At 40.4% G+C, this 12,523-nt stretch overlaps 1 protein-coding gene across 2 annotated transcripts in view; it reads right to left on the bottom strand.

The window, feature by feature from the left end:
- Positions 1-12,523, bottom strand: part of LOC119061200 (tubulin-specific chaperone cofactor E-like protein) — a 208,600-nt gene that overhangs the window by 133,066 nt on the left and 63,011 nt on the right. Inside the window, exon 8 of one of the 2 annotated variants that reach the window (XM_037161652.2) lies at positions 7,415-10,920. The exons of the other annotated variant lie outside the window; for it this stretch is intronic. Coding sequence (XP_037017547.2) covers positions 10,602-10,920 — 319 coding nt within the window. The 3' untranslated portion in view covers positions 7,415-10,601. Of the gene's footprint in view, positions 1-7,414; positions 10,921-12,523 lie in introns of those variants that run through there. 2 annotated transcript variants of the gene reach the window in all.

Genomic DNA, 12,523 nt, shown 5'->3' with positions numbered 1-12,523 from the left:
GTCATCATGAAGACTATGAGCCCTAGCTCCATGCAATAGAGAGCTTCCACCTGGTCTCTGTCGCTCCAGGTGCCCACCATGTCACTGCTATCAGAACATTGGGTTCTGTGATTACCTCTTATGCCATCAGCACTGGCCTACAGAGGGGAGGTTCACAGTGTTCTGGTTCACTCACCAGAACATTCCTGCTGCCTTTGGTGGATAAGGAGCTTTCCCATGGACATGGTCATCAGGTGGTTCTTCCAGACTCCCATAATATATCTGATTCAGCATGTTCACAGCCTTGAACCTTTTAATCCCTTCTTCTGCCACCTGTCACAGTGATCCAGGCCTTCCAGCCTCACTCAGTGTTGGCCATCAGTCTTTTCTGGGTGCCCAAGAGCTGCCCTAGCAGTGAGCTTGCACCATCTCCTGCAGTCCCTGCCAGTGTATGAGGCCATATCCCTAGTATGTTCCCCAAGTCAATAGACATTTCCTGACTTTGCATTGTGCCATCTCCACAATTCTACACTCTTAAGACAATCCAGTCCCATGGGTGCTCCCCTCCCTGATGCTGTGCCAGTCTGTGCCTGCTGGGTCTTACAGCTCTCTAGCCCCTTTTCTCCCTCCGCAGGCCCAGCATGTTCTGGGCCTGAGTAATGCTGTCCCTTATCCCTGATTGTAAGCCTAGCAGTTAGGAGAGGAGATGGGAGCAGCTTCTGAAGGGGGTGGGACTGTTGCCTTAAACAAAAGTCCTCTCTCTCATCTTCCCATTTGGGGATAAATTTTAGCTCTTAGTGAGGTAGAGTCAGACATATCTGATGGCTCAGAAATCTTGGTAAATTTACAGAGTCAAAATCTTTGAGGACATCTACCCAGATGATGCCATCTTACTCTCACACACATGTATGTCTGTATGTACATGTGTATATATGATAAATCTTATACATATAAAATCTTATGTCTATGTATAGACAAGGTTTTCTCAATTAGGCCCTGATTTTGGCATAATAGAGCTGCCCCAGTTGAGTACTTGGCATAGTTTTTGTCAGTTCAGCAAACCTCTCTAGAATGCTAGCTGGTCACTCGTAAAGTCTTGCTTTGGGTGAAGAGCATCAGGCCATTGTCTCACCACTGAGTCTGTTAGTTGGCAGAGGGCCTTCCCCCGGGGTGTGCCCTTGGTTCTGGTGCTGAGGCCACGCCAGAGCACTAGGAATCACAGTGCTGAGGATTCACAGCTGAAGGCTGTTGGTCAACTACACTTCTCACTTCCACTGAGCTCAAAAATCTCTCTTTGACAGAGAAGGTGTAGAAACTTATGAAAACAAAGCAATACAAATTAGCATGGAAGACTCACTTGTTGTTTTTAGGGAATTATATAGTTTATGTTTGTTTTGTTGCAGGTAGCCTTTTCTCTTGCCTCAAGAACAGCCTCAGTCAAGGCCACCTTTACAAAGCAGAGCTTCACAGGTGACTTCTGGAAGGTGGAAGATAAATCCTTCAGAGACTCAGAGCTAGTACCTCAGTCAAGTTTTTAGAAATCCAGTGGTCAGGGTCATGTTGGGACCTCGTCTTCAAAGTAAAAAACAAAACCCTGTGTCTCGTAACCTCTCCACAAAGAAAATTTTCCTCCTCTGAAGCTATCTTTGGGTCCTAGTGGCCATGCATCTATCCCTGTGAATGCTGCTGCAGCCACATTCAGGTGATGTGAGTTCTTCCAGCTTTGACTAGGGCTAAGAGCATAAAAGAACTTTGCAGCAACACAAGCAGCCCTGCCCGTGGGTCGTAGGTTCAGTAGACCCTTTGTTACTGAACGGTGTTGGTGGTGGAAAAAGATGAAACGTGCATTTTATTTCAAACCTTCAGTTTAGCAAGGCTGTACTAGTTACCACTGCCTCTGAATGTTCAATCTGCCAATAACAGAGTCAAGGCTAAGCCCTCAGCATGGATGGAGGCATGCAGAATGCCTCATCCATAGGTATAGAACTCCATGCAAAATAGCATTTGACGAGGGAGCCCATGTCTAGAGTGAGACACACTGACTGGAGCACTGTAGTGCTATATGGGAGACACCAGCCCGCTGCTTCTCTCCCTGCCTGGGAATCTTCATTTCTGGACACCTGGGTCAACTTTCACAAAATGGATGCTAATGCAGCCTGTTGGACTTTCATTCTTAAAAACCTGATTTAATATTTCTAAAATTTTTCACATTTATTAGTATCATGGCAATAATCATGTAAACAGCAAGCCGTAAGCACCAGTTTCAGTTATTGCATTAATGCTCTAGAATCTGTCTTGTTAAAGAATTAATATTATTTGCCTCTAAGTAATACTTATTTTTGTGGTCTTACTCATTGTGGACACTGGGCTGGGGCTAAGCTTCATTGTGAGAAAAGCAGCATTGTATTTTGAAAACCACATTGAATGACACTTTCAAATGTTTGCTAAGTAGTAAGAAAAATTTTATAGATCTAAGATCTCAATAATAAAAGATGTTCATCTCTAAACTATCAACAAATATTCAAAGATATTTTCCGAAAGTAGCTGTAGTATCTACCTCCAGCCAAGGAGTTTGTAACAGCTATTTCTAAGTAGACCAACATGACCAAAAGGGAAAAAAAAACAAGTCACAATTAGCTTTATTCTAACATCCTTGCTGGCACATTAGCAATAAAGTTGAAAAAAGAGACACTATATAGGGGTTAGACACACTATATTCCTTATTCACCAAGTAGCACCAACTAGTTCCTTTAGAAGAATTTCACTGGTCAGCCAGAAGTGGCTCTGATTACTACAGACAATAAGTGGAGAGCTTTGGGGCTATTAATCTATCAATTTTCAAGGGCACTCAGCTGAAACAAATGCTCATACATTGTTAAGGGTAAGTAATACATATACCGGCACCTTCTCCTACAGAGGTGAGATCTCACTCACCAATGATCAAAAATTAGGTTCCAGAGCAAAGGTGGCTCATCAGATACACACTGCGCCAGCTCCTTCAGAGTGGGCTTGTGCTTCAGTTGCAGCCCGGTCTGTGTGCCTGGGCAGGGAGACCACTGCCTGGCTGCACTGACCAGGAGTAATGCACCAAACCCAAGGTCAGTTCAGTCTTTCACTTGGCAGAGATGTAACAAGTCATATAATCAGATTAAAAAAAACTCCAATGGAGAATACTTTGGCAATATCTACCAAAATTACAAACACTTCAACCTTTTGATGCAGCAATCCCACTTCTAAGAATGTATTACAGATTTGTTTTAAACATGCAAGAGAATACATACCTTTTACTGCTGCAGACTAAAAAGAGTGAGTGAGGGGGAGGAACTGAAATATCTATCAATAAGGTATCGGTCAAAATGTTATCAATTACATCTGTATTACATTGTAAACAAAGGATACAGTGAGTCCCTATGTACTGCTATGAGAGATGGCCAAAATACATTTTAAGTTTTAAAAAAGCAAGGTGCGTGATAGTCTGTAATACACTAACTTTGCTATATGAGGTCTGTTTGGGAAAAGTCCAGCCTTTGTTAATATAATGAGAATGGTTTGCATGACATCAGTCTAACCTGGCAGCCAAGCAAAGTGGACTGGAGTGTGCATGTGTGAACTGATGATGACTTCACTGTACTAGTCAGTGGGGGCGGTTAGAAGCCCTTGAGTGAGCAGGTGGGCTGTGTGGCCCTCACATTCAGAATGATTGAACCAGTGGAACAACAAATCTGCATCAAATTTTGTGTTAAGCTTGAACATTCCTCCACAGAAACTATTCAGATGATTCTGAAGGCCACGGCTACAGGTGACTGGTGATTGGCAGCTTCATCGCAACAGCGTGTCCACTCATGCATCACATCTTGTGCAGTATTTCTGGCACAATGTCAAATCACTCAGGTGCCTCAGCCCTCCCTACAGCCCAGACTTGGTGCCCTGTGACTTCTGGTTTTTCCCAAAATTAAAAATCACCTTTGAAAAGGGGAAGATTTCAGACCACCAGTGAGATTCAGGAAAATATGATAAGGACACTGGTGGTGACTGGAAGAGCTGTGTGAGATCCCAAGGAGCCAGGGGGACTGAGGCATCACTGTCTTATGCACAATGTTTCTTGTATCTTCTTCAATGTCTCTACTTTTCACAGTACATGGATGGATTCTTTCTGGACAGACCTCATATATAAGGGGAACAGTAAGAAGATATATTCTCCTTCGCTGTTATTTAAATTCTGGAAAGACACAAGACACTAATAAAAGATGGAGTACAAGGGTTAGAATGGGATTTTCTAATGTATACCCTCTTTAATTTTTAAATAGTTTTCTATTTAAAATTAAAGACTTCTTTTTGTAAAGAAATTGAAATTTACATAAAACAAAATTTTAACACAACCAGAGCAATTCATAATGTCCTAGGTGTATTCTCTAATAGTGGAGGAAAGCTTAAATCTGCCCTCAAATGTTTCAGAGGTATCAGAAAACTTTCCTTCCTCTTAAGTCTGTATTCTTTAATGTCTACTTCCCCTTATTCCCAGTATTATTTATTTAGCACCTTAATTGTACTACTTATAGTAACCAAAAAACATTCAAGAATGAAGAGTCTGTGCAAGACTCAAACTGAAATTGCATTATTTTTGTCAGTTCTAGATCTTGCCCACCACAACGATAACCTGTCTATTTTGTAAACTATATTTATACCCTTCTCAAGGTTCTCTCTTGGAATTTAAGAAGAAACAATAGCAGTGACAGCCTCATCCTTTTCTATTACAAAACCTCTAATATAGACTCCATTAGATCATAACCTTAATTTTCTCCCACAAACACCAACTTTAAATGTACTCGAACACCGATGCCTCCTTGATAAGTCTGAGTTGGAATTGAGGAACCTCTCACCTTTGTGTGTTTACTGAAACTAAGTTTTCAGGTTCTAGAATATTCTCAGGTTAGACATCAACATGTCAGTTTCTTTGCATCACATTACTGGTTCATTTATTCCTGCCAATGGCCCTGCAGTGTCCAGCATGGCACTTCAGAGGCTCAGAGGGTGACAGATACACATATAACATAATTTCAGGTCTGGAAATGGCACCAGGGAAAATTATAATTTTGATTCTGAGCATTCAGCCACATCAATGATTTTGTCATAGAACAAATCAACTTAGTAAATAGATATCGAGGAGTATATCACTTTAGTAAAACATAAAAACAATAAAATGTGTCTGTGTGGAGTGTTACAGACAACATTAGCAGGAAGTGCTATGGTATAGCTGTCAAGTACATAAATTCCACAGCTAAATGAAAGTGTTAATATTCCACCTATTTAAAGAGAACTTCCTTTATTCTAGTTTGCTATCTATTTATTGGGCTTAATGATTACTTAGGTCACTGTTTCAGTGTTTTGAGATAAAATTATAAAAATGCCACTGACTCAGCAGAACAATGCTGAACTCAAACATGTTTTCTTTAGAATAAGGTGGGAACAGAAGAATACGTTTACTTACATTATATTCATATATACATGAGTTCATTCATATATTTAAAATTTTCAGATTAAAAAAGCTAAACATTTCCAGTGTTAACACTCAAATTTTGAAGGAATCTGAAACACATTACATTTTAAGATGATACAATATGGTATGTTACTCCTTTTCATGGATTAACTCAATTCCTAACTCTTAAGTTACATGAAAAATTTAAAAGTAGATGAAATGACTGATGTTAATATGTACAATAACCTCTATAGGTTTTAACACTTACTTTAAAATATATTTAAAAACATATTTAAAACTGGCTAAATTTAAACGCTAAAGTTCTAAGCCTAAGTTGAAGAACACAGTTATTTCTTCTCCAGAGAGGAGTTGGAAACAAAAAAGGAACTTCAAAAGTTAGCCTGGTTTTATAAACATTCCAATATGGAATTTAAAGCACTTCAGTCCAATAGGTATCCATGTCTGGACAGTTTGCCTCACAAGTGGACACAGTGCTTACAAGTACTCAGAGAAGCCCACAGTACATACTAATGAAACAGAATTTAGAACAGAAGTTAAAATTACAGTTATTTGAAATTTGGAGGCAGAAAGAAATAATTTTAAATAAACAGATCATGATACTTATGCACTTTTTTAAAAAGATTTTTATTTTTAGAGAGAGGGGGAGGGAAGGAAAAAGAGAGGGAGAGAAACATCAGTGTGTCGTTGCTTCTTGCATGCACCCCACTGGGGCCTGGCCCACAACCCAGGCATGTGCCCTGACTGGGAATCAAACCAGTGACCCTTTGGTTTGCAGGCCGGCAGTCCATCCATTGAACCACACCAGCCAGGATGATACTTATGTACTTTTGAAGCACTGAGAGAGGTCAATAGACTGTCTTTTAAAAACAGAAATAAAATGGAGTTCTTGGACCTTAATTCTTGGCACAATGTTAATTCATTACAGTTTACCAAGAAATTATTAATAAGAAGGTAGGGTTCAAGTGTCGAAAACTCTTGTTACAGAAAATTATTTTCAAAGGAAAAAAGTGTCACAAATTTCCAAATCATCAAAATGAGATTTTCATTCTTACTCAAAAAAGGGGGGGGCAAACACCTCAGAAAGTTTTTATTCTTACAAAGGGAGTATGAAGAGTATGAAGGGAGAAGTATAAAATTTTGCTAACACAACAGCAGTGGCAGTTTTCATTTCTAACTCTAACAAAACTCCAATTAACTTTGTTAAGATGGTGAAACTTTTAAAAAAATTAAAAATATTATTGATTTTAGAGAAAGAGAAGAAGGGAGAGAAACATGAATTTGCTGTTCCACTTTTTTATGCATTCACTGGCTTCCTCCTATATGTGCCCTGGCCCCACAGCCTCGGTGGGTTGGGACGCTTGCTTGTCCACCAGCTGAGCTACCTGCCCAGGGCCAGATGTCGAGACTTGAATCCATGGAAGCCAGTTCCCCAGGGAGTCAATCACAGCACCGATGGTGACTTTCAGCTTTATAAAAATAAACATATACCTTGACCATACAGCTCCAGAAAAAATTCAAAACACAAAGAGAAAGTGAACTTGGGTTTTTATTTTTTAAAGATTAACTCTCTATCTATACATATATTAATAAAAAGTGCAAAGAACATGTTTAAATTATATTCTAAAATAAATAAATATATATATATATATTTCCATTAACTGCAGGAGACAACTGGCAGGTGAAGAGCCTGAGAGAGGCCAGTCCCTCTCCGTCATTACCACAGACGCACACTTTAAGGAAGCACCTACGGAAAATAGTGTTCACAACACTTTCGGTAACACAGATAGCTTCTCAGGGTTTTGAAAGAAGCTTGTTTGTATTTTCAACCGAACACGAAACAAAGGGAAAAGTCAAATCCATAAATAGAAATGACACTGCTTAGAGCTGCATTCACATTTCACACACAGCCGGCCAGTCCCACCTGCACTGGCAACCCCCCCACCCTCCACCCCCACTCCCAGCGCACGCCCCCCAGTGGCCGGTCAGCGCGGGCTGTCTGTGCTCACTCAGAACACCACTGACTGCCCCACACAGCCAACACGTGTGGTCACCACGGCACTTTCATCTCGTGCGGTAAACAAAACTTTAAAACAGAGCCCAATAACACCAGGCTCTGTTACACTGAGCTCATGTTTTGGGCTGATTTCCACTAAAAGGTTTTAAAGAAACAAGAGGTCACAGAACATCTGCTGCTTTCTTAGGTATTTGTGGCAATCAGTTGCAGAAACAATGGCAACTTTTAATAATAAAAAGACATGAGTCTGAACTTTAGTTTTCTTTAAAATATTCTAAGATATTCCAACAATTCAAGCTAGAAAACTGCTTTCTATTGTGGCTTCAGCAGCTACACACCCATATTCCTTGGTTTTTATTTGGATTTCTTTTACTGCTCCTTTCCTTTTTCATCACTGAAAAGAATTTCTCTTTTTAGGAACGATGTTTTATATACTGTGCTATAGAAATAATTCTTCAATACTGGCTATAACAGCATTTTGACTCATAAATGTCAATAATATGCTCTTACTGTACCTAGACGAAGTCGACATTAAAATACAAAGAAGCCGCAGCAACCAACCCTGCATAATTTGTAGACTGAAAGGTCTGTGGTGTCTGCTCTCCTCTGTCCTGTTACAAAAATAATTTTGGTTACAAGTGTCCACACAGGACCGATTTTATTTTGAAAGAAGCTTCTTTACTCAGCCACTCAAATCAATCTACAAGTACACGTGCTCAAACAGCTTTTCTCATTTACTTCTGTAATTCTAAAAGACTGGTGACTGGATTAGATTGTCTCAACCAAAAATCAGTCAGCAATTAGAAAGCCATCACTGACAATGGCCTAAAACACCCATGTCCATGGAATTAAACGAGAAGCTCCCCCGACATGCCAGTGCACAACAGGACACTACACCTGCAGTCAATGGACACTGTGTTCTGCAATAACAGAAAGAGGAGGTCTCTAAGAGTATAAAAGCATTTCATAAAACTTTGCCATATATAAAATATCTAATAATTGTGACCACTCCACTTACGGTTAAAGCGTAACATAAGTGTTCTCTCTGCCTTCCACTGTGGGACAGCCAGGGGTCATACCCAGCCTGAAAAAACAGGAGGGCACCCACTGCCCAGGCTGACAAAAGCAAGGGCTCAGTCAGGCTGGGTCCCGGCAGCTCACCGGCACTCATGCTCAAAGCACCCAGGGTTCTCAGCACCCTGACGCCATGGCTGCACTTTTTTCCACCTCCAAAAACGTGTCAGGAAACTGTGACTGCAAAATAATCATTATTGTCTATGCCCAGCCTGGAACACCAGAGCTACTTTTATGATTTGGAAAGATAAAATCTGCAGCAGGAGAAGAAGCTTCACATTCACCTTTCTCAAACCCTTTGGTTTCCACCATTAATGTTACAGTGACTGTAGATTTGACTCAGTGGGCTGGGTCAAAGGCTTCACAAGTACTGAACCTGAAGTGCATTAAGAGAATAAACATCTGCTATTATGGAATAGAAAAGTTTTTAAAGTAGCAGTAATAAACACAACATCGTGGACATAATGAATTTACAAGCCACAAAGAATCTCTTAAAAAATTTGTAGGAGCAATGGAATCATGTAGAAAGGTCAAAGGTGAAAACAATCATAGTGATTACATTCTTTAAAAAATACTCCATGTACACATCTTTTGCCCTAGTTACACTAAGTCCTTCTCAGGTCTCCCACCACCAAAGACAGTGGATCAAGAAAGACATCTGCTAAGGACAGAGACCACACTGACTAACAAAGGGACAGAACAAAGGTTTCACAGCAGGCCATGAACTAGCTTTTAAAGAAAAGTGGTTTAAATATGCTTCTGCAGAAAACATGACTTGAAGGCAATTCCGAAGTTTTGAGAGTTATATTTTACTCATTAGTCAGAGCTGTTCTTCTGTAGAGGAACTAAATTAACATGTAAAACAAAGAATTGTTCCATTATGACATCATAAAATCCCAGGGAAGAACTGGGAACCAAAGCTCCCTTTGATTACAATTTCCCTCTTTTAATGCAAAGTGCAGGAGCAAGGCCTTCAAACAATGGCACAGGCAGGAGAGCCAAAACCCCCTCCCCTCACCCCCGTCCCACCACTGGACGCCTTCACAGGCACTGTGGCCCATTAGCTGCCTCGCAGCTCTCCTGGCACACACGCGCATTATTCTACTGGGTTCTTCAAAAAGTCAGGCTTCTACTCCCAATAGATCAAAGTAATAAAAAAGAGAGGTGTGAGGAAATACATTCAGTGAGCAAAAAAAAACCCCTCTGGAATCTGACACGTTTTGCGTTATGAAAGTGATGGCTGCTACAACGTGTGAAGAACATTAGAATCGACACAGCTGCATACAGGGAGACCAGACTGCTCTGGCAGGCTTTGCATAATAACAGCAAGTTCTCCTGGAGTGCTAACTCTCCATCTACTCTTCTTCAAGATCCTAACAGAATTATAGATTCTAACTGAGCACCTGAGATCAGAATCAGGTAAAAAATGCTTAAAACACTTTAAATTATTTCAAAAGGGAGAAATGAAAAATCACCCAAGTTGAGAAGTTAGGTGTGGACACAATAAAACTATTAGTAAACTATTAGTAAACATGGGCAGATACTAGTCAAAATGAAAACTGAACCAAAACAAGAAAAAGAGAGAGAGGGAGGGAAAGAGAGGATCTGGGAGAGAGAAGGGTTGGCCCTTCCTGTGAAGATCCTTGTTCCTGTTTCAAAGACTCTCAGACACCCTTCTGAGCAGGAGGCACTGTTCCTGCTGTCTTCACAAGTGTGTGCAAATAGTGACGACAACTGAGCAGGAGGTGGGTCCCAGTAAGTACAGTGCCACGGTGATTTCTCAGTCATCCTTCCATGAGAGAGGACACACAAACTGAAGGTGTAGCCCACTCTGCTGGCTGAGCCACAGAGATCTTCGTAAAAAAATACCCCAAACAGCCCCCTACCCATCCTAGGAGGAAATAGATATGCCCCTCAAACCTAAACAAAACAAATCAACACAAAAACTATCTTCTCCCTCATAAAGAATGTTATGTGGAAACAAATGCCCCCAGGAAGTCCTTGTGTGTGGGTGTGTTTTTACACGTCTGGTAGGGGTTATTTTGTTTTGGATTCTACGTAAATTTTATCTCCATCCCTAATGCCAAAGGAGTGCAGTGCCCGAGAGCTGTACTTCATTTCCTCTGGTCCAAAGGGTGCTTCATGGTCAAAGTAGTAGAGAAGCATGTTGCTTGTGGGTAACTGCACTAGAGTTTTTAATTGTTTCTTTAGTTCTGCAACTGTTTGGTCCAAACGAATGCTCATTTCTTCTACCTGATCATTAAAATGGACTTCTACTTTTGCACTGCTCTGGGGTCTTAGATCCACTTCTGCCAAAGGCTCCAGCTTTCCATATTTTGTGATCAGTTCATGATACCTACAAGGATAAAAAGACAGTGTCAGCTTAAGCCACTTGCAACTGAAGTACAAACCTTTTCAGCACTGCTGGTGCATTACACTGGAATGTACTCAACATCATTCTAATATCCTACTTCAATATTCTGTCTACCTGCCTGCCTGGTGACCACTGAGGGATCTGTGACCTGAAGTGGCTGCCCTCTGGAGAGCACAGTAAAACCACATCCTAAAGATGGTCACCATGCCTGCTGTGAACCACTATATAAAAGTAGGCTTCAAGAGAAACACAGAACCTAGAAAAGTAGACACTGCAAAGGTCAGAGAGAGAAGTGGAATCTGTAGAACTTGCTTTCTTGGCTATGATCATGAAGCAGGGCCTGGATCTATGCACATGCTTCTTGGTAACATGTGGGAAGATGGAAGGAGGCCAGCAGTTTCTGAGCCCTGGGGAAGTCATAACTCACAAACAAAAACACCCACTTGCATGTTGGCTGTTAACCTAGCTCTTTCAGTGATATGTTTTTGCATGTTCCAGTTTGGACTCATGGGCTACAACACAAGGAATTGATGAGGAATAAATTCTTGTAAAAAAAAAGTGGTAAATGAGGAATACAAGTTCCTTGATTATGGTGAAAATAAAAAGCAAAAGACACCAAGAGGAAAAGTGAGTTGTAGAGATGAGACTAAGGTCCTACAAGGAGGGCAAGTTTCGCATGTGGAGAATCTTGTTTCCACTATCAGTCTTGGAGGATCCAGGTCTAGTTTAATGAGGAAGCTGAGCAGTTTCCTGAAAACCAGAGAGGGAAAAATGCTGAAAAGATCTGATAATAATTTCATCATAACCAAGGCCTATAAGGTTAATTCATGATCAGAATAAAATAGTCACATAAGAGTATTCTCCCACCTCTCTCCCCCTACTTTTGTTTTTAACTCAGTTAAATCACTGCTATAAGGCTGGTTGCTATAATAAGGAACATTAAAGATACCATAAGATGTTTCTGATCAGAGATGGAGGAAATCATTTCCATTAAGGGGAGCAGAAGGTATGGTAAAATAGCACTGGCCTTGAAGTCACAGGATCTGACTTCAGAATCTTGACTCTACCTTATAATTAGCTGTGTGACTTGGAAACTCACTCAATCCCTTTGGGTCTCAGCTCCTCATTCATAAAAGTGGGGTAATAAATTCTGCCTTTTCTTCCTTATAAGAATTACATAAAATAACAGGTGACTAGCACTTTGTTAAGTTGTAAGTTCATATACAAATAAGAATGTCAACATTCCTGCTGCTCTGAAACTTGCATTATTAAAATGAACACACTCCTTAGAAAATATATAATTGAAATATATTTAGGTAATCCTTCTTGGTGGTATGATGAAGCAGATTACAGAATCATCTTCTCCCAGGTCTTCAAACCCAAACAGTATTTTTTGTGAAAAGAAATGACCAGCAGCAACTAACAAAAGAGAGGTGACGAACAAAGGTTGTCATCACCAATCCAACACCAATGAGTCCCTGCTTTCTGGTGATAATTGTTTCAATTTTATCTCTGTTGATTGGTCTACTTAGGTTTCCTAATTCTTCATGATTTAGTCTAGGAAGGTTATATATTTTTAGGAACT

Source organism: Artibeus jamaicensis, unplaced genomic scaffold (assembly GCF_021234435.1).
Source record: "Artibeus jamaicensis isolate MK-2021 breed Jamaican fruit bat unplaced genomic scaffold, CSHL_Jam_final contig_601, whole genome shotgun sequence".
Classification (NCBI taxonomy): Eukaryota; Metazoa; Chordata; class Mammalia; order Chiroptera; family Phyllostomidae; genus Artibeus; species Artibeus jamaicensis.
The sequence above is the reverse complement of the archived record's forward strand: the minus strand, read 5'-3'. Positions and strand labels throughout refer to the sequence as shown.